Source organism: Nanorana parkeri, unplaced genomic scaffold (genome assembly GCF_000935625.1).
Source record: "Nanorana parkeri isolate BGI_ZX_2015 unplaced genomic scaffold, ASM93562v1 scaffold12, whole genome shotgun sequence".
Lineage (NCBI taxonomy): Eukaryota > Metazoa > Chordata > Amphibia > Anura > Dicroglossidae > Nanorana > Nanorana parkeri.
Window position 1 is genome coordinate 4287096 of NW_017306280.1, and position 26542 is coordinate 4313637.

The following is a 26542-nucleotide window of genomic DNA, read 5'->3' on the forward strand; positions in this document are numbered from 1 at the left end:
GTAACCAGCACACAAACGATCCATGGGACATGATACTTCCTGGGCCAATTTTCCATGAGGTAGGAAACAGGTGCGAAGACTGAACTGGCCGTCTGCTTGTGCCAGGTCATTGACTCACTGGGCACTGAAGCCAGGATCATGATGACAGACCCCCAAGCCTGCGCTCTATCTCCCTTGATGGCATCCTCCTCAATTCTATCCTCCGTTTCCATGTAAAGCAGTTTTTGGACGCAATATACCCTATGACATGACTCACTGATCTTCAGATTACTGGAACATATTAGTGATTAGGCTTCTATCATCTATAACAATGAAAGTTCTTTCACTTCAAGAGACCCTGACCTGCAGGGAAGGAAGGTTTCTCTTCTGCCCTTAACAAATCAGATGTTGGCTCTTATGTTTCCAAGGCAATGATTGACCACCACTTTTCCAATTCTCCAGGTCTGACACATCAGCTCTATAGTATCTACAAACTATACACATCTTTTTGCATCGAATCCCGCCCCCCCCCCCGCCCCCCCCCAAGAAAAAAAAAGAAGGTTAGTGCTTTTGTACTAGAGAGAAAGAACCTGAGATCTAGTGTAAAAAGTCGTTCTCCAGCAATCCTGGCTATCCGATCCAGGTTACTCACATACTCTGTGTGAAAACAGCGGTAGAGAAACCAAGGCTACCTTTAACAATAACAAAATATAATGAGAGGCTCAGTCTAGACCCCCAGTACAAAGAGAAATAGCATTGCCACCATCGGCCGATGTAACCTGTTCTGGATAAACACCGGCTTGGTGGAAGATATGCCGCATTGTCCTTTGTACTGCCGTTCATAAAGGTTTGGCCCTGACTTATGCAGCAGTGTGGTGTAGGCATATTCAAATGGATTGTGACCACTCCAAGTAGTACTAAAGGGTCCCAGGCTATTGTATGCAGATGAATATGTGATTATGCCTTACACGAACCCATAAGTAAGGAGGAGTCGGAATGAGCCCCCAGTCTGGTGAAATTAACATTTTCGAAGCATTATTAAAATTGTATATATATATTGCACAGATAAAGTGAACGATTCTGCTTATAAAAAGAAGTACCGTGTACTCATCATTTGCCCACATTGACGGCAGACATTCAATGACCCGACATTTGTGAAAATGCATCTCTGCAATCTGCTACAAGATGGAGAGTAGCCCAACACGTCCCAGTCTCTGCAATGGCTGCCTGCAATGGGCGAGTGACGGGTACACTGTAAATGAACAACTGAGCTGTACATATATCGGGCATATAAGAAGGTCTGTTATATTGCATCAAAAAATGACAAATTACAAATAAAACTTTGCACTGTTCATCTTTCCTCTTCTGTCACTGGTCACGAGATTCGTACAGAAGCTTTGCAGCCTGCAGAAATAAAAAGAACACATTAGTCCGAAGGGCCCCGTCACGTCACACTGACTATTACATAGACAAGATGGCCTAAGTTTCAGCATGGGGATTAAAAGCAAACTCCCCTCCACAGTATAGTATGCGGCTTGTTCACGCTCTCTGTAGAGATGACAAAGTTATCTCTAAGGACTGTCTCATTCCTCTGGTAGTCTCCACAATAATGACCACAAATTTGGGGATTCACAGCCATCATCTTATCACCAAAACCTGGAAGCAGAGTCTTTATATATCAGCCACTGCAACAGGAAACAATGCAATCACCTATATTGAGCACTACTGTAAAATGAAAGCCAAGCCGAACTTTCCTGAGGCTCTTAAGAATGAAAATGTAATGGGAACTTTCTTCCTTACAGACAAGGAATGCAAAGTCTAAACCACTGTGTAAAATGTGTTCTCATGTGCCACAAAACACCGGCAGCCATCCCCTGCACAGTACCATCTGGGCACCAGAAGTGGCAGAAAAGCGGGCGACCATTTTTATGCATTAGGCCACCTTAAAAAATTTTTTGTTTTTTAAATTGTGCAACTATGACTTGGCATAGAGAGTCAGCATGAAAGACGTGCACTAAGCCCTCGTTCACACCTGAACGTTTTGTAGCGCTTTCTACGCTCGACGAACGCTCTACAAAACGCTCAAAAATATAAATCCCATTGTATTCAATGGTCTCGTTCCCACCTTGACGTATTTCCGCCCATCCCTAACGCGCTACAAAACGGCCCACGCCTGAAAAGGTACAGGTACTACTTTGGGCCGTATTGTTGCTCGTTTCCATTTAGATACAGCCAAGTAGCCTTCGGAAACGCGCAACTTTTTTACCGTGAATCGCACTGGATCGCATTCCGGCCGGCTCACTTTGTTTTGGGGCAGGAGGGGCCGTGGCGGTGCATTGAACTCAATGCCATTGAGTTCAATGCACTGCCACGACCCCCTGCCGCCCCGAAACAAAGAAAGCCGGCCGGAATGCGATCCAGTGCGTTCCGGCCACAATCGGGGGAGGAGGAGGGGGTGAACTAGCCGTAAATGCTGCAAGGATAATGATGACAGCCCCAGAGCTTGTATCTGTAAAACAAGGCACCAGTGTACAGGTTTCCAATAAAGAGAAAAACTATTGGCAGCTGCCATTGATTTGTTTTTGAATGTGATAGCTGCTGGCCTGTTATCCTTATCCGTGGCTTGCTACTTGAAGTGAGTCAATGATCTAAAACAAGCTTGCAGCCACTAAAGTGTACGGACAACTGGCATACACATTTCTGCTCATAGCCAGGAACCTAACAAGATGTGAAGGAAGGATGACCCGGAACACCCCTTATATCCTGCGTACCAGGTTCCTGTGAAATATCCTCTTTACCACATGCGAGTAAAAATGTGCAAGCCACACAAAAAGCCCCCAAAGACTATATAAACACCACAATGCCTAGGCACCGAACATGAGGTCTCTGCCTTACAGGACTGACATGAAGAGACTATTCAGACTGAGCCGGGCAGTTCGTTTCTTCTGGAAATGTCTTTTGATAGCAGTCTCCCAAGATCCTCTGCTTTGGCAGAGACAATATGACCACTGCCTTGGCACTGGTCATGTGACTGGGCACAAACGTTATTTAGGATTTACCCAACTAAAAGATACAGGTAATCTTTGCATGCCTTTTATTACAAAATGTAATGCAGGGTGATGTTGGGCCACAGCCACCAGCCTGACTGACCTGTACAATACCATGCACAGGGCAGAGAACAACGGAGCCTCCCCCACAAAGACACACATATCATACAGGTACCTTGTGCATAGCAGCCAGCCAGGAAGCCACCATCTTCTTGTTACTATTAAAATCTTCACTTGTTGTAAACTTCATCTGTAAGAGATCATCTGAGCCAGCACTCTTATACTGAAGGAGCATCCCTGTAGCTCGACTGTTCCCTCCTGCATATTGCACAACCAATTATTACATCATTCTAAAAGATACATTTGCATATTCGAAGCTCAAAACAGATTATAGATGGCGCATGAACATATAACAAGCAGCAGATCTCAATATTCAAAAAGCGGGGTTCGAGAAATCCAGACAGTGGCCCCATCAGCCTTCTGGGGAGGAGGGGTGTTTTTTTTGCCTTGCCTTTTACAATGCTCACACTACAACATAGTACATGAGCCGTATGCTGGTTGTCCCATGCACACATTCTATAAAATGACTGACTTCTCCTACAAGTTTAACACAAGCCATGCCATGTGATGTCACCAACCTCATAAGCCAACTGATGGTGACAGCTAAAGTCAGATTATATCAGCATTATCGGGGCCCCTGTACAGTTATACGTTTAGAAAATTGGAAGCAGCAGTTCCTTTTAAACAAAGTATTTCGCTAAACACTGTGGCCAGTTGTTGGAATCCTGACCAAACCTTCCCATGCATAGAGTGAATATCCACATCATAAAAAGGTTTTTGCAGGCTGAGTACATCTCTATGGAAAAATTAGCATTGCTTATAAACCGGCACTCTGGTATCCGGCCTAAACCCCTAGCATTGCCTCTGAAAGCTCGGTATGTTCTGGTTTGCTGTAGTAGTAATGTGAAGTGCTTGGTATGAGTCAATATTCCTGCATCTACCTGACAGATATGTGTTGGTGGAATGTGGGACCCCAGGGTATACTCAGGTCAGAATCTGATTTCTAGAGGCATCTCTGTCAACCAGGGTATCCCAAAAGGGTCCCTGGAACCGCCGGGGTATCCCAAAAGGGTCCCTGGAACAGCCGGGGTATCCCAAAAGGGTCCCTGGAACAGCCGGGGTATCCCAAAAGGGTCCCTGGAACAGCCGGGGTATCCCAAAAGGGTCCCTGGAACAGCCGGGGTATCCCAAAAGGGTTCCCGGAGCAGCCTATAGAACATTAGAAGGATGAGAGCACCACAAAGTGTCTATTAAGAATTTTATTTCTTGACGCAAAATTGAAAAGCCAAATGGGGGAATTGATCAAAACTGGAGCAGACAGAATCTGGAGCAGTTGCCCAGGGCAACCAATCAGATTCTCTCTTCTGCCTGCCCAGGAGAGAGAGAGAGAGAGAGAGAGAGAGAGAGAGAGAGAGATGCTGACTGGATGCAGTGCAAATCTGCTCCAGTTTTGATAAATTCCCCCCAACGTTTTTCCTGAATTTAAATCAGGGATCCCAAATGAATCCAGGTTGCCAAACTGACAGATGTCTTACTGTATCAACTGCCTCACTTGATGGGAATACCACACACGGTCTCCCAGCTCCAGAGTGTGTACAACTTTATCAATTAAAGCCACGCAGTTATAAGGAAGTTAAATTATGGCGCTCTGGTATGGAATACTGCTATACAACCCAAATTCATTTTTCATTCTCAGTGGTACATTGGGAAGATTACACACTGTATCCTGCTGCTGCATGTGTATGGTCCACTTTTATTTGCAGTGCTTAGGGCAGATTATTATTGTAACTGGCTTGTGCAAAGCTGGGAAATTGGTTGTAGAGACGCAGCTGCTTTGAAGAAGAATTCATGCTCAACTATGCTTGATGTTCACAAGGCAAAAAATAAAACCAGGACATGCTGTTTACAAGGCAAAAAAAAAAACCTCCTCGGAATGAGTTACTCTCATTAAATCACAATACAAGAATAGGAGACCTGATCGGTGATGCAATAAAACCCATGCATAAGAAAATATCACTTATGTTGAGAAAAACATTTGTAGGTTGTTGCTGCTGAGTAGAAACTGATACTCCCAATGCAGATTGTCCTCTACTGCGCGAGTCAGATACTGGCGTCCTGTGTTTCCTGGAATCTCCAGCTCCGATAACTCTTTGTATGTGGTCTCATTCCATTTTCTCCATTTCCCATAATGTAAAATAAACCATCAGGGAGCAAGAGCCCCTGTTTGGATATATTCCCAGCCTTATCTACCTGCAGCAAATCCAGAGAACTCCCCAATGGAAACCCAAAGAGATTTAGAAAGCTGGTGGGTTTCCATTTAAAAAAATAATGCATCAGTTACGTGAGGGAGAGGCCAGACCCTATAGTAGTGCAAGTCAATGTTATGGTGATAACTGTATATCCAGAGATACACCGATACTAGTTTCGGTATCGGTGCCAATGCCGAGTATTTGGGCGAGTACTCGCCCAAATGATCCAATGCCTAACCCGATACTTCTGGTATCAGGAAGCCAGGGGCTGCGCCATTACACAGCGCCCAGCTTCTTGATTGGCCAGAAAGCTGGCTCAATGCTTTCTCGTCACCTAGTGACGAGAAGCATGGGGACGGCTTCCCTGCTAATCAGGTAGCCGGGTGGCGAGTCATTACACAGCGCCTGGCTTCCCGATTGACCCTAGCTTTAACGTGTGAACTTGTGCACCTGCTGATAATCCCTGTACGTGTTGTACGGTAGCCACCGCTCCAAGCTCGCTCCTGTGGTGTACTACAATCTCAATACAAGTTAGTAAACAAAATGCAAGTTTATAGTCTAGGTTGGAGCGGTGACTACTTTACAACACACACAGGAACTATGGGGAACAAAAGTAGCCCCCCTCCAGAAGGCAGGACAGTGCTGGCACCAATTCGGAGATGATTAGAGGATCTACAGCCGAGTGATACACAAAAAAATTACATTCAAGTAACTTATCTATTAACAAAAATGTATTTTTAAGATTTAACTCTGAATGCTCTTTCTTTGTTCCCTTGTGCTTGCCCAGTTGAAATGTTAAGGCGTCAGTGGATGTTCGTGAGAAAATCACGGTCATAGTTGTGTCTACAGAACGCAGAGAGTACGTGTATTCTACTCAGAAGAGGCAACACTACAAAACAGTTTTACTTAAAGAAATGAAAATGGAAAGTATCACCCTTTAGAAGTAATCTCGCCTTTTGTGTGGCCTTTAGAGTTCAGCAATTATTGGAATGATAAGAGACAAAGAATCCTGAACTCTGAAGGCCGTTTTGCAGCTTTGTAATTTTGCATTTGCAGGCACAAATGGCAGGAAACCACAGCAGCCTACGAGAATCCATATTAAAAACTGAAATGTGATCAGATTGCTGGGGTTTGCTGTGCAGTGTCCTATTGATTTTGTAAGGAAACAAAAACATATATAGAGAGACTGTAGACATGCAAGCTAGTATCAGCATAGATATCAGAAGGCCTGTAGCCTGCAGAGAATGCTATTGCTCGATCAGCAAGTCATTAATGAGGATTTAAAGGAAACAATTAAATTTAAAGATGGGAATTGGTTTTGGAACACACGGATCTGAGGTGAAAAATTCTATTTGGAAAGCAAGCAATCACGGGGCGGACACAACATGCGGACAGGCACAATTCTCTCATCCTCTGACCTTCTGTAATGAATTGGCTCTCCAGCAGACTGGTGTATGTGTGAATATCTGTACGTCAAAGCAGCGTGAGCAGTGAAAAAAGAAAAGTCACTGAGCGTACTATACATTCATGAAAACAGTTAATTGGAAAAGAAATGCATGTTATTGTCAGGAAAAGCTGCAGCAATAAGGCATGCCATCAAAATGACTGACAGTGCAGTGCCTTGAAGAGCACCTGTCAAAGCAGAATTGTGCGAGATGCCAATGCAGGCTTAGATTTAAGAGTGCAATCTCCAGGGTTGTCATCCTTATCCATCAACTACTTAGCTTTTCTCTGCCACTAAAGGAGAGATGCAAGGATTTTCAACAAGTCAGATTATAATATATATAGATATAGATCTATATCTATAGATCTATAGATATAGATCTATAGATATAGATCTATAGATATAGATCTATAGATATAGATCTATAGATATAGATCTATAGATATAGATTTACCGGTATATCTCTCAAAAAGTATTGCTGTAAAGTGAGGATGCTTTCAAAAGTAATGAAATAAACAGTTTGTTTTCCTCAATTAACAACCTACAACCAAGTGCATTTTAAAAAAAATATATATAAAAAGATGAGGTTATGCCGAGTAAATAGATACCCAACATGCCAAGCTTAAAAACTGTGTGCACCAACAAAGACAGAATACGGTACCCCAAATTGTCCATAGGCGATGCTTTAAAAGCCATCAGTTTAGAGGCAACCATAAATATTGTCCCTAGAATTATTGCTCTCACTCTGGCACACATGGCGATACCCAACAAGTGTAGGGCAATTTACATTATTATACGTAGGCGCACCAGGCTACTATGTGCACAATCGCTGGGGGCAGGGACTTCTAAATGCCAAAAAATAAAAAAGTTATTTTACTTTTTGTAAACTTATTTTTTTTTTACTATACTTTATTGCCATCACATTGGGTGGCTTACAAGCCCCCTATGTGATAGCAGATTAGTGGTGACAAGTACTCCTTAATTAGGGATCTATTGGACCACTAGCGTCACCTTTCCACTGCAAAGAAGCTATTTAAAAGCACAGATCGCTCTTGAATAGCTTCTTCCTCAGCTACTCTAGCCGGGGAATGACAGATGAGGTGCTGGAAATGATGCAAACAGCATCAATTCCGGCCTCATTCGGCAGGGAGGAGATCAGCAAATAGATTTTTGCTGGTCTCTCTACCAGCCGACACCTATGATGCTGGTCCCGGGCCCGCAGGAGGGGCAACAGAGCCCAGGAAGCAAGGCCACACTTCACCGGCCCTTGGAAGCAATCTGTAGGCAAATCAATCGCCAGTATGGTTTGCAGTGTATAAGCCGACTTTTGGCTTTACACAGTTGAACAGAGTCCCCTGAAACTAGGTGAGGCAAAGCCATGCTCTACTAACAAGCCGAGGTCACTGAACAAACGTAGATTGCTTTGCACAATGTTATTTTGTATTATTCATCTATGTATTTTAGGAATTGGCTGCTCCCCTACACTGTTGCCGGCTGTTTTGTCTAGTGATCGTATGCATGGCCATTAATGTAGACCTGAGGAAGTATCTAACCTCTTACCTCCAGGGTTAAACCCTTCGGTGAGTATCTGAACAGTTGAAATCCGGGAAACTTCTATTTCATAATGGTTTTCTCCATCTAGGAACAAATATCTACAAGCAAAAGAAAAAAAAAGTTATTTCTTCCTTCACAAACCAATGCATTTCACATACAGGAGGATTCAGTGTATGAGAGCAAGGGAAAATGAAAGGAAACCTATATTCATAAGGAGTGGTCTAAATAAATGCATGCAGCGCTTTCTTAATAGTAAAGTTTCATTTCTTTAAGGCTCTGTTCACACCTAGGCGTATCGAATATGCGCGTTTGTCACGCGTCTTGTGAAGCACGTTTTTAGCGCAATTCCGACAAACGCGCGTTTCCGAGGGCTACTTGGCTGTATCCCAAAGGGAAACGCGCGACAAAAACGCCGCAAAGAAGCTCATGTACCTTTTCAGGCGTTTTCAGGCCGTTTTGTAGCGCATTCAGACGGGCTGAAATACGGCAAGGTGTGAACCATACCCATAGAAAACAATGAGATTTTCATGTTTGAGCGTTTTGTAGAGCGTTTGTAGAGCGTTGAACGCGCTACAAAACGTACAGGTGTGAACCAGGCCTAAATGTTGCCTTTCCTTATTCCTCCCTCCACCCCCTAATTACGGGGTCTATGTGCAATGCAGGAAGACTTGTGGTCCTTGTGAAGAGTGAGGCAGATTGAAGAAATGCCATTATGGCTGGATGTCAGTCTGGAGAAAAGGCCGTTTCTAGGCAGATTGCTTTTGCATGCATACTGCCCTACGTAATGCCCACATGTGATTTTTTTTTCTACTTAGGAGAATAAGGTAGATTATATCTTTAAAGGAGCACTGTATACATTTATGTTTATATATCTTTTTGATAATTATACAACTGCTTAATGGGTTTTTGATATTATTTGGAGAAATTAATATTTATTGTTTATTACTAGTGGGCTGCCATTCCTCACCTACACCTGAAAACAATAATTGTCTGGATGTCACTGATCTGGAAGAGCATGCAGTCATTAAAGTGACACTAAACTCAGGAGTTAAATCTTAAAAATGCATTCAAGTACCTTAACTATTAACATAAATTTATCTCATTTGTGTATCACTCGGCTGTAGATCCTCAAATCATCTCTGAATTGGTGCTGACTCTGTTCTTCCTTCGGGAGGGTGGCTACTTTTGTTCCTCATGGTCTCTGTGTGTGTTGTAAAGTAGTCACCGCTCCTCGCTCCTGTGATGGACTACAATCTCAATACAAATTAGACTAAACATGAGATTGTAGTCCATCACAGCAGTGAGCTTGGAGCGGTGACTACTTACAATACACACAGGGACCATGGGGAACTCCTGCGATAAATACTTTTTCAGAGTCTATAACTCTGCAAAGAAGCCACTGTATCAGCATGACCGGGAAGGAACTAGACTTTTTAAAATGGTATCAGTAATACATCTCACAGCAAAAGTTTCCTGTTTAAAGTGTAACAGTGGAAAAGCGCCTTGAGCCATATTCATTGGAAGGTTTCCATCTCAGACCCCGATATTTGTTCTGCAACCTTCAGGATTTCCCAAACTGCCTATCTGTGGTTGGAAAGACTATTCAGTCTTAAATAAGTCTACAGGAAAAGTGGAAGCAATGCCCTTGGAAAATGACAATTTGATTGACTGCAAAAGGCAAACCACTGGTTAAGCTTACTATAAGGCTTGGACAGAAACATAATGACTTAATTAGCAACCAGCTTACCTGATTTGCTGTGAGCAGATTGGTGGGACTATAGGTCAAGATAGGCCACAAATATTCCAGATCTGCAAACACTTGTCTGACAAGTACAATGACAGGAAAATAACAGCCTCACCTGACTGGGCATCATGTATAAATGTGTCTGAAACAGGGACTGTAGCATGCGATCCACAGAATCAATTGGTTTCTCCTTTCCCTGCTTTTAAATTACCTTTACTATATTCCATTGCAGGGGTGAAGAGAAGAAGACCTGTCTAAACTTACAAAAGGTCTAAGGACTTTCTCTCCTCTCTCATGACAGCGATTCAGCCCAGTGATTGGCCACCAGGGCCTCCAACACTGCATCATGTGATAAAGGGGAGAAAGGGTGATATTGTTACACGCCCTTCCAAAGTGATAAGAAAGTATAAGCAGTGGGTGATGGACTTTACCTGTGGTTGTTAGAAAGTCGACACACTACAGTTTCAGACTTCTCCGAGGATCCCTGGGTTATGTCAAATGTAGCACCTGGAGACACAGGAAGAAAGAAAACAGGATGGACCATTATATATAGCCAAATTATAAAGATCACATGGTCAGCTTTCGGTTTTAATTTCACTAGTCAACCTATAGAAATGGTTGTATTTTGGGGTGTCTTGTCCAGAAGTGTGCAGTTTCCTTTCATTTAGCACCATTTAACATTCTATTTACTATGCTATTTTGGTGTTCAGATAACACGTTTTCTCCCCCATATTTTTTAAAAATGAGGATTTAATTTGGTGCTTTTGAAGAATGATTTTCTGCTTTACAATCCCATAATTAACAGCTTAGTATTTTAATTCTAAATAAGATTAAACAGCAGCCAGCAAACTAGATTCAAGAACACGAGACACTAGTAGAGCAAGGACTGGAAGCCCTAAAACAGATATTTTGACCTTTTAAAATGAATAATTTTTGGTTGGAGTTCAACTTTAACCAGTTGACATCCGCGGTGTTAAACCCCCTTCCCATCCAGGCCATTAGGTGTGTCCTGTTGTTGTGTTGTCATACTGATTCTAAAGCGGCTTGCTTCCCCCCCTTCCAAGGGTTCAGTTTACGCAGACATTGCCACCTTACCAAAGCAGGGCAAAGGGGCAGCGTTTCTGCAAAGGGCATTCCCCAACCCCCCAATACTCCCCTTACCTGCACTCCCTCCCAGCTTCTTGCTTCTCCACAGCCAATGCTAAAATCAGCTGCGTCAGCAAACCGGGGAGACAGCGATGTCAATTTCCTAGTCATGTGACAGTACTTGGGCCTAGTGATTGGCTGATAAGCCTGGGTGCCGTAACAGCAGAGCTGGTCACATGCTCCCCCATACCCAGAACTGCAGGTTCAAGGGGAAGGGGGGATAAAGAGACATGCCTTGCATGGACAAAGTAACAATCGCTCTTTAAGGATTTATTTACATCTATGCATTCCTGCAGCACGGGTGCGGTGTAGGCGCACTTGACACACAATGCGCATTTGTCCTGGAAACCACACCACAGATGCAGCAAGCAAGACTAATTTCTACACACTGCAATGCACAAAATGAGCAGATGTGGACAGGGCCTCCAGGTTCATTTTGCGAGGGAGAGCGAGGAATGATCTTTGATTGTAAAAGTTCCTGTGGTTGCAATGTGGGTTTCTTTTGTGGGCTCAACTGCTTGGTAGTGGCTGCACATCCACCTACAGAGACCGCACAGGGGGTAGGAGGGGGTCCTGGAGAAGTCAATTAGAGCAAAAAAATGGAGGTGCCAAACGAAAAAGTCCAAAAGGAGTTAATATTGGTAACCGTAAAAGCATGAAATTATCAAATCATAGTTTTTTTGTTGGCAATAAAAACTCCTTCAGATGCTTCTTCATTTGGTGGCGCCTCTGTTTTTTTTGTTCTGAAGGTCCATTTTGACACCGCTAGAAAAGCCTCAAGGACCTTTCAAATGAATCTATTTTGATCACATAATACTGCAGTGTGAAGGAAAGAGCTGATGTACTGGATGGTGCGGCAGAGGAGTGCTCTATAATTATAGCAGATTTGATTTTTACCACTTCCTCATAAGCACGGAGTACAGGAACATCACTACTTACCATTCATCAGCACTTTTAGCTGCCGATCGTAGAACTCTGTCTCTTTTTGTGAAATGATGGAGCATTCCCCGCACTGGCGCACCGGATCCACAAAACACATGCGGGGCAGAGGCACTTTCTTACTGCAGCATTTGTCACAGAAACATTTACCACATCTACGGCAGTGGTGCTAGAGAAGGGACAAGAACAAAGTAATTCAGCAAACATTATGGAGCTAAAGAAGCTCATTTATACTACTGTACAATTACAGGCCACAGGGAGACTATAAAGCCAAAGGATTCCTATATTTAAAAGGAGAACTACGAGGTCATTGAAAATCACTCATACTCGTAGTTCGAGCCGACGTGTGACAAGGAAACTGTCACACATCGGCTCAATAATTCGGGAAGTGAGCAAACGCATACCGTCCCTCGATCACTTCTCAATCATCTCCCTGCAGAGACCGGTGACTGTCAGTCACGGCTATCCGCAGGGAATTCCCCCTCCCCGTTCCGATCCATTTAGCCCTGACTGGAGGAACAGATGGGGGGGGCGGACACAGCTGGCTCTGCCTCTAGATATCAGCATATCGTCGGGATCCGCCACGGCTGCGGCGGTCTCAGTATACCGCAAGCTGTAGCTCGCTATATACTGAGCTTTGGGTCATGGGATGAGGCTAGTGTATGTTCTTTCGTGACCCTAAAGAGAACTGTGGGGAAAAACACTTACCCTATAGTTCGCTTTTAAGTCTGAGCTGCAGAAGTGGAAATCCCTAATCCATCAGGACAATATGCACAAGGGTGGCGCACCGGCTGCAAGAGATTGCGCACTGATGAGCACAAGGGAATGGGCTTTTGCAAAGAGTTTTGCCTAATTCATCAGGGATGGTCCAAGAAAAGCCCCATTTTATTTATTTTTTGACACTAGCTAGCCCAAGACAAAAGATGGGAATCTGAGCTCTTTATTTCAATGCAAGCTAGCGTACCAGACGTCACTTCTTACCTTCCTGTTAATGAAGTCAAACTTTGCTTCACAATGCATACATCGTGGGCACTGAAAAGACATGAAACCGAGTGTTAATCCATACAAAATACAGACCTTTTCACAAGGGAACGGCTTATTTTAATAACAGCCCACACCCCATCTGTTACACATTTTAACAACCATCAATATTCATACATAAATCCAGCGCTCGTATGCTGGCTGATTAAAAAAAAGTAGCACTAGTGTGTAATAAACCACAGCGACCAATAGGAGACCAGCTTTCATTAACCTGCACACTCAGCTTGGAGCCATGTGTATAAGGAGCTGCCACCCCTGACCTAGAGGGTTGGTTTGTCACCAGACTGTACATACAAACTATGCACACTACAAATTCTTTGTTGAAAGAAAAAATGAAAGCAACCTTTCCAGTTCAGTCTTATATAATGTGAAATTTAGACTTCCTGGTACATTCATAGCCCTGGGTTGTCTGAAAAACAGAGATAGTCTGCTCCAGTAACTTCCCCATGCTGACTGCTATCATGCACGCTCATCACATGATCAGTCCTTTGTGTTGTAATAAAGAGTATCATTGATTCCTCAGCAGATGTATTGTATGGCCTATCACCAGATTAACCCAAGAACAAAGTTGGAGAAAAAAAAAAAAAAGGACATTTTTTGATAAGAATAAAATACAAATAGCTCCCATATTTATCCACCACTTTAGTATGGGACCTGACAAGACCGTTGACTCTAGTGAATCGTGTACGCCCAGTCTAAGCATGACAATGCTGCCTTTCTATACCATGTACTGGGCGGTAGTGTTGTCACCCTGAATGTGCGCTTCTGCAGCAGACTACACCTTTCGCCACACATCCAGCACCTATATAGTCTCCCTCCATCGAGGTTCTGTGTAAGCTGAGGAAGCTCACAATCCTCTCTCTGGGATTCACTGACAATATGACTTGTGTTGGGAAGCTCAGAGAAAAGGCGATAGAGGTGCTGGACATGTCAGCGTTCATAATGGCAGAACATCGTCTTGTAGTCCGTTGCAGGAGTGCGTGTTCAGGGTGACAACACTGTCCTTGCATACAGGGTATAGAAAGGCAGCGTTGTCATCCTTATACTTCCTGGGGGCTGAGTTTAATGACAAAACTACAGGCCAAAGAGGAGTGAAATGAAGAGACATCATGCAAGGCATTTGAAAGGAGAACTATGAGGTGAGTGAAAATCACGCACCCTCATAGTTCGAGGCGACGTGCGACAATGAGACTGTCACAGGTCGGCTCAATAGATCAGGAAGTGAGCGAACACATACCGGCGTTCGCTCACTTCTCGATCATCTCCCTGCAGAGAGTGGTGACTGACAGTCATCGCTCCCTGCAGAGATTTCCCCCCCCCCCCGTCCGATCCTCCAGCGAAGCCCCCGTATGTGATAGCAATAAAGTTTAGAAGGAAAAAAAAAATTTAAGTTCCCCCCCCTCCCCAAATTTCAAGTTACACATAAAAAAATAAAAAAAAATTTTTAAGTCCCCACCCATACATACACGCATGCAAACATGCGTCGGGGGCGCATACGTGCAAAAAAGACGATTGCGCCGCACATGTTACATATCGCCGCGAACGTCGCATAATTTTAAACCCTGCCAACCCTAGACAGTAGAGGAGATCTGAAATGGTCTCTCCTACAAGCTGCAGAATTTTGGGCCCCTGCAGGTGAAAGTCTCCCGCAGTCAAACCAATCCACCGCCCATTACTATTCTGCGATTGGCTTCCTTTGTCTGACAGGCACCTGAAAACCTACTACACAGAAGTGAGGACAAGAGGAGCTCTGACAGCGGCACCCATGGAAACGGTCATGGAGGGATGACACACGCGTGTGTTTGGAAACAGTTCAGCTGCAAGCAACAATTACTCGCAGCCGAGTGGACGGACACTTGAAGACTTTTCACAGACGGTGACAGAAGTGGAGCACAGAATTCACAGCTGAAGTCCCAGCTTGAAGCTCTCGTAGGGTTATGAAACAAAGATCTGCAGCCAAGTGTACCATCTGCACAGATGTAGATCGTATCTTCATAGATTTATGTGCAAAGTATAATTTGCTGAGAACTGGATGGATGGGGTAGGAGGCAATGGACACTACAGTGACTGACAGCCAAAACAACTACAAACCTGATGTAGAAGGCTTTTTTTTTAAATTTAATCCATATACTTAAGGCAGAGCTTGTACCCACATGCAAGGTCCGCTTATTAAACATTAGCCCGCCCCACTATGTCACAATACACACAAAAAATACTAAAATATATATGTATAGAAACCTAGCAACTCTAGGCACGCAGGAGGGCATTTATTCATTCTGTGGCACAGCAAAGCAGGAGCAGTGAGACAGATTAGTGCTTGGTAGCTCTTATTTCACATTTCACCTACTGGCGCTGATCACCTTATTGTTATTTTTGCTCATAGAGTTACAGTCAAGTTAAATTTGGCCTTGGCACCTAGGCATCCACGACCTCTGCTAACATAAGGATTACATCTATTTTTAAATGCTACCAGGGCCAGTCACTTGATCAAAAGCCTAGACATTTGGTCACATGATCGTTGCTCAAAGTTCTGACTGGCTGACGCCCTATTTCACTTGTTTTGCCTGATGAAGGGGTTCCGGTGTGACCCCGAAACGTCGCACTAAGTGTGTTATATTGCTTTTGATGTACGGCAATAGATAGACGCAATCTATTTGCTATTGGAGTGCCAGTGTCTATTTCTTTTCTATTTCAGAAAAGGTCACATGACCAGCGCAAGAAGAAGCCAAGTGGAGCATTTCACTCCAGGAAAATAAATATTTCAGCACATCTATGAATCTTTTTATGACTCTATATCAGCAAGTTTATTAAAGAAGTTTAGTGCCAACATCCACGTATAGGTTGCCTTTAAAAAACCAGCAGGTGTGACACATTCATGAGATCTTGGCATCTTATAAGTACAAAGGTAGTAACTTGGAGAAATGTGAGCCTTGCCCATTGAAAGTGAATCGCTGGGCACACAGTCATTGGAAGCCTGTTCCAAGGAGCTCCTCTTACCATTAAAAGAATGAACAAAAACAAGATGAACTTCAGGCACAAAAAAAGGACCCTCTATTAAATGCAGCTTTATAGGAAAATATTAGGGATGCACCGATAGCGGTATTTTGGTATCGAGTAAGTGTACCAATATTTTTTTCGGTACTCGCCGGTACCAAATACCGAGTACCGGAAGTCCCATTCAGGCAGTTAGGCGGTGTGTAATGATTCGCCGCCTGGCTTCGCGATTAGCAGGTAAGCCGTCCCCATGCTTCTCATCACTAGGTGATAAGCATGGAGCCCGCTTTATGGCCAATCAGGAAGCCGGGCGGTGTGTACTGACGCGGCGCCCAGCTTCCTGATTGGCCGGGAAGCCAGCTCCATACTCCCTCGTCATGAGGTGATGAGGGAACATAAAGCCGGCTTCCCAACCTATCAGAAGGCAGTCATGACATGACGCCTGGTTTCCTGATTGGCCAGCTTTCGACCACTCAGGATACCAAAAGTATCAGGCTAGGCATCGGAGCATTTGGGCGAGTTTGAGTACTCCCCCAAATACTCGGCACCGATACTAGTATTGGTATATCCCTAGAAAATATACTTAATTATTTTGAAGGAACATACACCTAGCATAGGTACAGGATGCAGGAATCTTTCTTGGCATCAGCTTCCAGTCATCCTTTGCACAACCGCACTAAAGGTGCCCATACACCTTACGACCATCGCAAGACTTTTGTCTTGCGATGGTCGTATGCTTCTTGAAAGCTCGTACGATCTGCCCACCTTGGACGGGCAGATTGTACTTGCGATCATCGAAAGCCCGCCCCGCTGAGGCTCGGCTCACACGGCTCGATTCTCGTACGATCGCGGGATTTCGCCCGATTCTTGTACGAGAATCGAGCAGTGTATGGGCACCTTTAGATTAGGAAACGGAGACCAGCACATCAGCCAATGAGGCTCTGTGTTGACAGGGAACATGCTGGCAGGAGCATAGAGCAGAGTAAGCAGGGCTGACTTTGTTTGCAAGCAAGATAATAGCTAGGAACAAAGCAACTGATCAGAACGCAGCACAGGAAGTTATAAACTGACAAGATCCCAGGCAGGATCAACAGGTATTGTTGCACCTCTAAAACAGATATACCAATACATTTCCAATGGTACTTTTTACAGACCAAAAGGTTTATGGTTATGGTTTATGTGCACTTTAATGGAATATCTGGAGGGAGGTTCCTGTATTTGCAGCCAGTATCTCTTTCTTTATGCAAAGTAATCACAGGGAAATACGCCAAGCAGTGAAAACTGCCGACTACAGCAAGAATAAAGCAGACAGCAGCCGGCAGAGCCAGGTCTATGTACAGCAAGAACCTCACCCACTAGGCCAATGTGACAGCAAACTAGCCGAGAGCTCAGAGATACAATAATGAAAAGCACAAGTGGGCTGCAGTCACTTATAACAACCTTTTGCTTTCAAAGAATAAATAAAATTCACAAGTACAAGGTCGCAGCTTTCAATATTCTTTATAAAAAAATCACTCACAAAGACACAGAATGAATTCTATAAGAAAGAGCAACTTCAACCATTACTTTCTGTGCTTATTTCAGCTCTCAACCAAACTTTGAAGCCCTCAAATGGCTGGTGTCCTTGCTGATCACATGTGCAGCACCATGGCAACAGCAATCCAAATAGAGGCTAAAATGGCACCTTCGTTGGCAGTAAAGGGCTGGAGGTTGTAGTTCTGCTTTAAAGTGGTCTCCTACCTCTCCAGCACTGCAGCCTCTGTCAAACTCTAACATTTGACATTTCTGGGAGTGTCAGATACCGGTCATCATCAACGCCGCCCCCCCGGCTGTGGTTCCATGATCCAACCCAAGACAGTGCTATAGGGGCGAAGTAAGAAACCACAGCGCTCAGCAGGGGACACCACAATTCCACACTCTTCATATACATCATTAGACTTTTGTTCGAACAAATACAATTTGTTTGGATTCGATTTTTTTCCGATTGTTATTGATTTGTCAATTTGACCTCAATTTTAACCATAGTGATAGCAAAATGGAAGGAGCCGGATGTTTTTTCTCAAACGAACAAAATTGGAAGATTGATTTGATTTTGGATTTGATTTTGGAAATTAATGGTATTTCTTGAATGAAAAACAACACATTCACAGTTCGAATTCCTCCATTAACTTCCAAAATAGAATGTAAAAAATAAATAAAAATCAAACGAAATTTGGAACGACATTTGTCAAGTCTCTGATGGCATCATCAAAAGGTCCCGATGAGGTTTTTGTATGATAAGTGGTTTGTTCAAAAGTTTACCAGTGTATGGGCGGCTGTTAAATAATGGAGATTGGCGGATTCCGCGGTACTGGAATATAGGTAAGGTAGTAGATACGAGCCACAGGAGAGGAGAGTATACAACCTTTTCTATTACAGGTACCTTCCTGTTGGGGTTTTATTTTCTCCACCTTATAAAAACGTTTGAGAGTGTCGACGCCTCATGTATACCAACATATTCAGGAATTCTTATCATGAACATTTTCAGATTCACTAATCATTCTAGTCATCACTACTGAACTGAGCTTTTCTTAAAATAGAAAATTGTGGCCTAAAGTGACACCTAACTCAGTAGTTAAATCTTAAAAAGTTATTCAAGTACCCTATTAACATAAATGTATCTTATTTGTGTATCACTCGGCTGTAGATTGTAGTCCATCACAGGAGTGAGCTTGGAGCGGTGACTACTTTACAACACACACAGGGACCATGGGGAACAAAAGTAGCCCCCCTCCAGAAGGGAGGACAGTGGCAGCACCAATTCAGAGATTTGAGGATCTGCAGCTGAGTGATACACAAATAAAAATACATTCAAGTACCTTAAGATTTAACTCCCGAGTTTAGAGTCACTTTACTACTGTAAACCACCAGTGAATGGCTAGGTTGGCCTGGGCTGACGTGACAATCCTGATTCACCTTCCAGCAGCACATCTGCCACTTTAACAAGCCTGGCAATAAAATGATAAAAGCACACTATGATGTGTATCGTTCGATCTTCATTACGTTGGTTTCATGGCCGACATAACCAGGTAGAAGGTCACTAAGCCACACAAATCGATGACCAATGCTCCATACTAAGCATGTGTAGTAAAGTAATCCAGTGTGTAAGGCTGGTCATACACTAGTGCAGGACTGGACAAATCCCAGGTCACCAATGCTCCTTTAAAATTACCCCCCCCCCCATGTTGCACAGGTAAGGGGCCCTCCAGCTGTCCTTTCTTTAGTAGCACAATGAAACATCAACGCCAGGCTGGATTTCACGTGGCACAAGTCACCACTGTTGCGAGTCTCAAAACTGTACTAATTCTGTACTAATTAAACAATTAGGAAAGTTGGCTGCTACAGCTCCACTACACTCCTGCAGCCCCAGGGCACACAACAAATGACAGCTTGCATTCAGCTACCTTACAGGTTGTGTATATAATCAGCTTTAATATTAAAGCGTATGTGAAGGCAAAGGGTTTTTTTCATATTTGGTTATGGTAGTGACAGGTTAGACCCCCTGCTAAGTTTTTATTGTGATTTATGTCCTCACTGGGGTGATTCACCCTGATATGTGTCCTGTTGACAAGGCTGTCTTTATTATTAATTGGACCCTGGGCAAAATGTTTTCTTTTGGGCCCCCACAACCCTCCCGCCTCCATCACCTGTCCCCCCACTTTCCAACCCAGGCCCCTGTCTCCACCTACATCATCTTCCATACACACACACACACACACACACACAAAAAAAAAAAATATATCTTAGGGATGCACCAATACCATTTTGCCATAGTTTTCCTCAGGTAGTAAACAATTACACAATGCCAATTACTGACACTTTTTTTTAGTGTTATGTGACAGTTTTTATAAAACAATACAGACTAAGGAGAGAAATGAGATGTAGAAGATTGAAGCAGGGGCAGATGTGGCAGATTGCAACAGGGCAGATGTGGCAGAACGAAGCAGGGGCAGATCACAGCAGGAGTGATGTGTGGTCCAGCACTGTAAACAGGCGCCTCTGTGGTTCCCCAGAAGGCTTCCGCAAGGTCCCTTTGAAGCACGAGACCCTAAAGCAGCCAAATCTTTAAATAAAGTGCCATGCCACCTCCAGGACCGAGTCTCACTGGGCCACCCAGCCTCGGGTATGCCCACCCCCAGGGGTGCCGCTGCTTTCCTGCCTGTCGCTCTGGGTGAAAGGGACAGCTGCTGTGGGCCCTTGTAAATTGTGGGGCCCAGGGCAGTTGCCTCTTTTGCCCTGTGATAAAGATGGCCCTGCCTTTTGACCACGGTCACCAAGACAAGAGGAGAAAATCCTACATTTTAAAGAGGGCGGTCATGAGACCAACAGGTAAGGTGAAATGTTCTGGTGACAACCGTATAAAATGAAAAATAAAAACTGACTGCAGAGGAGGATCCTTCTTTGGGTGTCCATGTCTCCGTCAGGGTGATATGGACACCTCCTTAGTGGTCCAGCATAGGACTCCAGGAGTGATGACATCACTAACAGGCAACCGGTTGGTGTGAGCATAGACTACAGTGCCACATCACTGGTTGTCACACTCAGTCACTACACGGTGTATAGTCTATAGCCCTTTTCCCGTATGGGCTCGCTGGCGACACCTCTTCAGGTCTTGAGATAATTTGTTTGCTCACAGATTTTATGCTTATATCCCTCTTTTTTAATTTTCTATTGGCTACCCTGTGGACGACATACCTTGGATCTCTATTATGCTTTAGAACTGTTATGATGTTTTGCCATACGAACCTATATGTCCTATTTTTGGATGTAATTTACATCTGTACCCTTTCAATAAAAATATTTGTACAACAAAGCCATGCCGGCAAGGGACAAAAATAGCCTACTTTAGTAGGTTACTTGGTATAGAACAGCTTCAGAAGGTAATTTCTTGCCTAGAGATAAGACTTTCACGAGCTTCTGCAGTAATTAAAAATGTTAGTGTCATCAAAGCAAGAAGCGACGATACATCCTATGATGAGAACACTTGTTCTGGTGAAAACTGTAGAAGAGGGAAATTCCCCTAACTTTGTAGTGGATTCCTCTCACTTCCTGTGGAGCCTTTGAGAAAAGAAGTGAAAGAAATGTCACTAATGGAGTACACACAAAGCAAAAAAAAAAAAACTTAAAGGGTTTCTAAAGCTAGCAAGCAGTAGATCTATGCAAAAAGTTTAAAAAAAACAAAACACTTTTTAAAACGTACCTCTGCCTTTGCCGCGCGCTCCTGTCCGAAAATCTGAAACCGCTCGGACGACTGCAAAGCATCTTGGGGCGGGCGCATGCGCAGTTCGGATTTTCGGCCGGGAGACGAGGAGAGACACAAGGTAAGTCTATGGACGCGAGCATCCGCATGCAGACACCGTGGGACAGGAAGTGCCAGTAAGGCCCCTTATTAGCCTGTCCCTACTCGATCCAGAACAAAAACGTTTGGTCTCTATATACACACTTTACTCTTTCAAAGTTGTGCAGTGGGTGTGGGCAAATCAAGGCAGGCAATTATTATTAGGTCCACCCAGTCTTTTACAAACAGGCCCCATCAACATGTGTAATTGAATTATGTTTCACGCCTATAAAGAAAGGAGAGGAGACAACTGGACACTCCCAGCTTAAAGTAGATGGAAGTCTTACATGGAATTTCTCAGGGCAGGTTAATATGATGGGGACAACATTGGAACAGGTCTGTATACCGAGTGTTCACCTGGCTACTTGTAGCCTCCATTGAAAGTCCAGGTGACAGGGTGATGACAGAGGGGCACAATTACAGCGACAGGGCATGGTCATCCCATAGCAGGAAATACGTGAAGGAGGACCTTATTGACAGGATCATCGGTTATTATATCAATAAGAGATACAGATTTCAAAACACTCACAAACATTAAAAAAACACATTTAAAAAAAAAGAGATTTTAGCGATTGGTTTGACTTAAACTTTAAATGACTATGTAGGCGAGAAGTGGCTTCAAATAGGCTGCAAGACATCAGCAGCACGCGTGGGATGACAACTGTGTATGATACAAGGAGCTTTGGCAAACTATTCGTCATTCAGTTTGGGTTTACATCCACTTGAATTTTAAACTGATTCAACAGTTTGTACCTGGAGGTCAAATGCTGACTACAAATGCTCCCATAATATTGTCACAAAACAAAGATCACACACAATACACAGAGCAATGACAGCAGAGCCGGAGCAAACAGGATTGCCATTTTACAAGCATCTGTGAAGCTTTATTGTATGTACTGTATGTTCCATACACTTCCCAGCTCATCAGAGATTAGACATGAAGCATCACAAAGAAACAGACCAGTTTTCATGTTCTCCCTGTGCTATGGTGGGTTTCCTCCGGGTACTCCGGTTTCCTCGCACACGCCAAAGACATGCTGCAAGGTTAATTGGCTCCTCTCTAAATTGGCCCTGTATGTATGTACAATAGAGGTATGGACTGATGTGAATGTGCAACTATGTAAAGCACTATATATATATATTCTTCTGAACTGAAGAAGAGAGGTTCACTCTCGAAAGCTTGTCTTTTATATATTTTGTTAGTCCAATAAGAAAGGTATCATTGCACACTGCAATACTAAGTTTTTTGTTTTTTTACATCTTGTCTACTGGACTAATCCAGCTTACATTTACATACACATACATACACACACAATATACCTGTCATAAATAATTGCCTTCCACTTATATGTACAGTTGTGGCTTTCTGAGATTTCTCCCTACAAGTTCCTCTCTCTGGCATTGATCATTTTGGCTGTTGGACACTTTCCCACCATCAATCTTCCTTTAATACTATGAACTGTAAGTTCTGCATCCATAGCAGGAAGTTCAAATGTATCCACTTGAAAAGTTCAATCACAACCTCACACTCCCATAGTAAGGATTGTTCCTTCAAAGCAACACAGTGACTAATTCAAGAAAATTAGAAAAAGGAGAAGCGCAGCTACGTCATAGTTGGTACCTGGTCTAGCAACCTTTATATACAATGTCCTCAAGACACCACCACCAAACTGGAACCTACCCATGACAGGCATGTGCCATGGTAAAGGAAACATGTGCTGAAAGAACATGGAGGCTGCCATTGCCGATTTCTCCTTTTGAAAATACTAGCTGTCTGGTCATTATGCTGATCTAATGGCTTTGGGTCTTTTACAAGGTACTGACCTGGAACAATCACACCGATCAGTTCATTCAATCAATGCTTGTTCTAGGTCAAGGGTTCAGAGTGTAATTAAGTCACAGGATGAGCCTCTTGAATAGGCAACCAGCATTTTCGGAAGGAGGTCAGCAATGGCAGCCTACGCGTTTCTCTCAGCAGAGGTCCTTTATAGCATGGGTGGAGAAATGATTGAAATTCAGGAGCTAGGACTTTTTTTAGTGGGACCACCTCCACTGACAACAACTAGAGAAAACCCTACAAAGTTGTGTGTCTGGAATTTTTAAGGAGTGTTGGCTACCTGCCTTCTGGCAATTTGTCCAGCTCTGTTTTAAAGTCTAGTGCCCCAAAATACAAGAGCAGAACAATCATAATACTGTAACCCTGCTGGCTGACAAATACATAAAGACCTCAATAGAGTACACAGTACCAACAAGGAGACACTTAGGGCAATAGTTCCACACAGTTGTATGAAAATATCCCTCCAAAACGTGAAATGACTTCTGGGCAATGCCATGTTTTACATGTCAGACTTGCAAGTCAATGCCCCACTCACCGAATGTCTGAAGCAATTAGACAGGAAAGACAGTCCAAAATTCTAATTCTAACCTACAAAGCTCCGGCAGGACAAGCTACCTGGGTTGTCCATATGTGTCATGAGCAACTTTAAAACACTACCCTAAGTGCAGCCTCCGCTTTGCACACAACCTCCTCTTCCACTTTAGTTATCTCTTCTCTGGGATTTCCATCCACATGCCGCCATCAGTACATATTCAGCCCTCGAAACTCAAAACTTCCCCTTCAAAAGCAATTCTTCAGTCAAGCATATAATCTGGTCTAAGACATCCTCTTCAATAAGTGATCCACCATCACTTCCTCCTCTGATGTCCGACAAGGATCACAATTCTGAGGTGTCATATATGGGGACACCTTATAGCATAAAGTGTGTTGGGAAAGGACATGCCCACTCTTGTTTGTACTTTTATACTCACCTGATCCTCAAACCCACCTGGTTTCTTGAGCCGTTTCCTCAGCCTCTTCTCCCCGGGCTCCAGAGGTCTAACAACCCATGATGTCATGTCTAACGCAGGTCCATTATACATAAAAGGTCCATTGTACACCCTGACCAACTCAGGGGTGGTATTAGAAAGACCTGCACGCCCCAACTACCTAAGTAGTGAACAACAAGCACCAGCATGCCCCAAACACCTCATGGGTGGAATTACAACGACGAACATGCCCCAAACACCTCACAGGTGGCAGTACAAGGGCCTGCACTTGATCCTCAATCCCACCTGGCTTCTAGGAGCGGCCTCCTCAGCCTCTTCTCCCCTAGGCTCCAACGGTCTAAGGACCCATGATGTCATGTCTAACGCAGGTCCATTATACATCAAGACGCCAAGAAGCATGCCACAGCCAGTGCGGAGCAGGAGAGAGGTGAGCAGTCACTACCACAGGGCCGAGTTTTGTGTAAGAATTTTCTCTTTATTTTTCGCCCCTAGACCAAAACGAGGACTTCACTGCTATGCTAGGATAAATCTGACCACCAACATCATTCGCAACAAGTACAAATAAAACAAAACATTACTCTTCCTCCTCAGTGTGTCACAGCCGTCAATGGTGGGGGCGGACGCAGCAATCCTCTCAGAGCAGGGCAGGAATAGAAAACAAATTATTCTGCTTTAGACCAGCTGGTGTTCTTTTCAGCCCTCCCATCTTCAAAAACTGAGACAACATTGTTAATAAGTTACAGCTGGAAAACGAAACAGCTGCACCATTGAAATGACTTCAATGTTATTTTAGTTCACTGTCCTTTGACCACCAGAGATATCCATAATCTTAGGGCTAGTTCACACCAAAGAGCAGAGCAGTTACAGAACGGATCCAAACTCTGTCCACTGTATTCCAAGGGTATTTTGGGCTCTAGTTCCCACCGCAGCGTTCGGTTCCAGAAAATGTGGAAAAACCGCAGCATGCCCTATATTTTCTGCTCTGGAACGCACCAAAACGCATGCAAATGCCTTGGAACGCACTGAAAGCCCATTTTATGCTAAAAAAACCAAACGTCCCAGAGCATGTAAAAACCGCAACAAAACACACTGCACTGCGTGTGCAGGAACTCATTCAGATCTGATCTACATTTGGTGTGAACAAGCCCTTATACATTTGATTTTGTCTTCCTTGTTACCTACAACAAACCAGGAGAAGGATTTGCTGCAACCGACTACGCCATTAAAAAAATTTATTATGTCATCAAAGTAAAAAATTCAGTGATTGCACGCCCCGACCACCTCAGGGGTGGAATTACAAGGACCTGCATGCTCCAACCACATCTCCTGTGAACTTGTCCAAGTCCTCACAGATACAAGTACTGATACATTTTTGTTTATTGTCATGTGACAGTTTTTCTAAAACAATACAGACTAATGATTTCAGGACAGTGGTGGAGCGCCAGAGCCCGGTCCCAGCTGCAACCCTGGTGGTTCTCGTGAAAATGCCAAGTATCAGCACTGGTATCTGAACTGGTACCTGGACATCTCCACTTAATACCATAAGTAATAACAATAACTTAACTTAAAAATACCCTTTACCTAAACCCACTAGATTTTAGTAGACTAAATCTACTCTACATTTAGTCAAAATTGGCCAAAACCAGAGCAGAGAGAATTTGTTTCAGTTGACCAATCAGCTTCTCTCTTCAGTTGAGCTTTGAAAATGTGAGACAGAAGCTGATTGGCTCCTATGGGCCCCCATGAAGTCATGCTGGTACACCTCCCGTGTGTAATAACTGTAGCCTTTATAAATATCATGTAAAAGGGGTGACATATGTATAGATAACATCCATCAACGGTGTCCCCTCCAATTCTACACATATCCTGACCTCCTGAATGGTGTCACCTCCGTTCAAGGCCGTCCCGGGTGCAGCACCCCCACCTACCTCCTTATCCGGAACCCACTGAGGCTCCTCCAGGCAGAAGGGGCTGCTGTACGCTCGGTTCTCGGGCAGCATGCGTAGCCCGCTGGGGGAGCGGACCAGCTTCTTGCCATCGGTGGACATCTTTCCTCCCTCACAGCGCCGCACAGCACCTGACCAATCACCTCACAGATCACCCGCGGCCGACAGCCCGCCTCTGACCAATCACGGCACAGTA

The 26542-nt window shown here is 43.9% G+C and overlaps 1 protein-coding gene across 2 annotated transcripts; it reads right to left on the minus strand.

Moving 5' to 3' along the window:
- Positions 1-992: 992 nt before the first annotated feature.
- On the minus strand, positions 993-26516 carry ZFYVE21 (zinc finger FYVE-type containing 21). Of its 2 annotated transcripts, XM_018556239.1 has the most exons (8): positions 26329-26516; positions 13144-13194; positions 12163-12331; positions 10509-10584; positions 8340-8431; positions 6754-6801; positions 3202-3344; positions 993-1383 (listed from the first exon to the last, which is right to left on the minus strand). In XM_018556239.1, the coding sequence occupies exons 1-8, from the start codon at positions 26446-26448 to the stop codon at positions 1348-1350; spliced, it is 735 nt and encodes a 244-aa protein (XP_018411741.1). In that variant the 5' UTR covers positions 26449-26516; the 3' UTR covers positions 993-1347. The 2 variants fall into 2 exon arrangements, with proteins under 2 accessions (XP_018411741.1, XP_018411749.1); XM_018556247.1 differs by lacking the exon at positions 6754-6801 and having other exon boundaries at positions 1063-1383.
- Between the last annotated feature and the right edge of the window lie 26 nt (positions 26517-26542).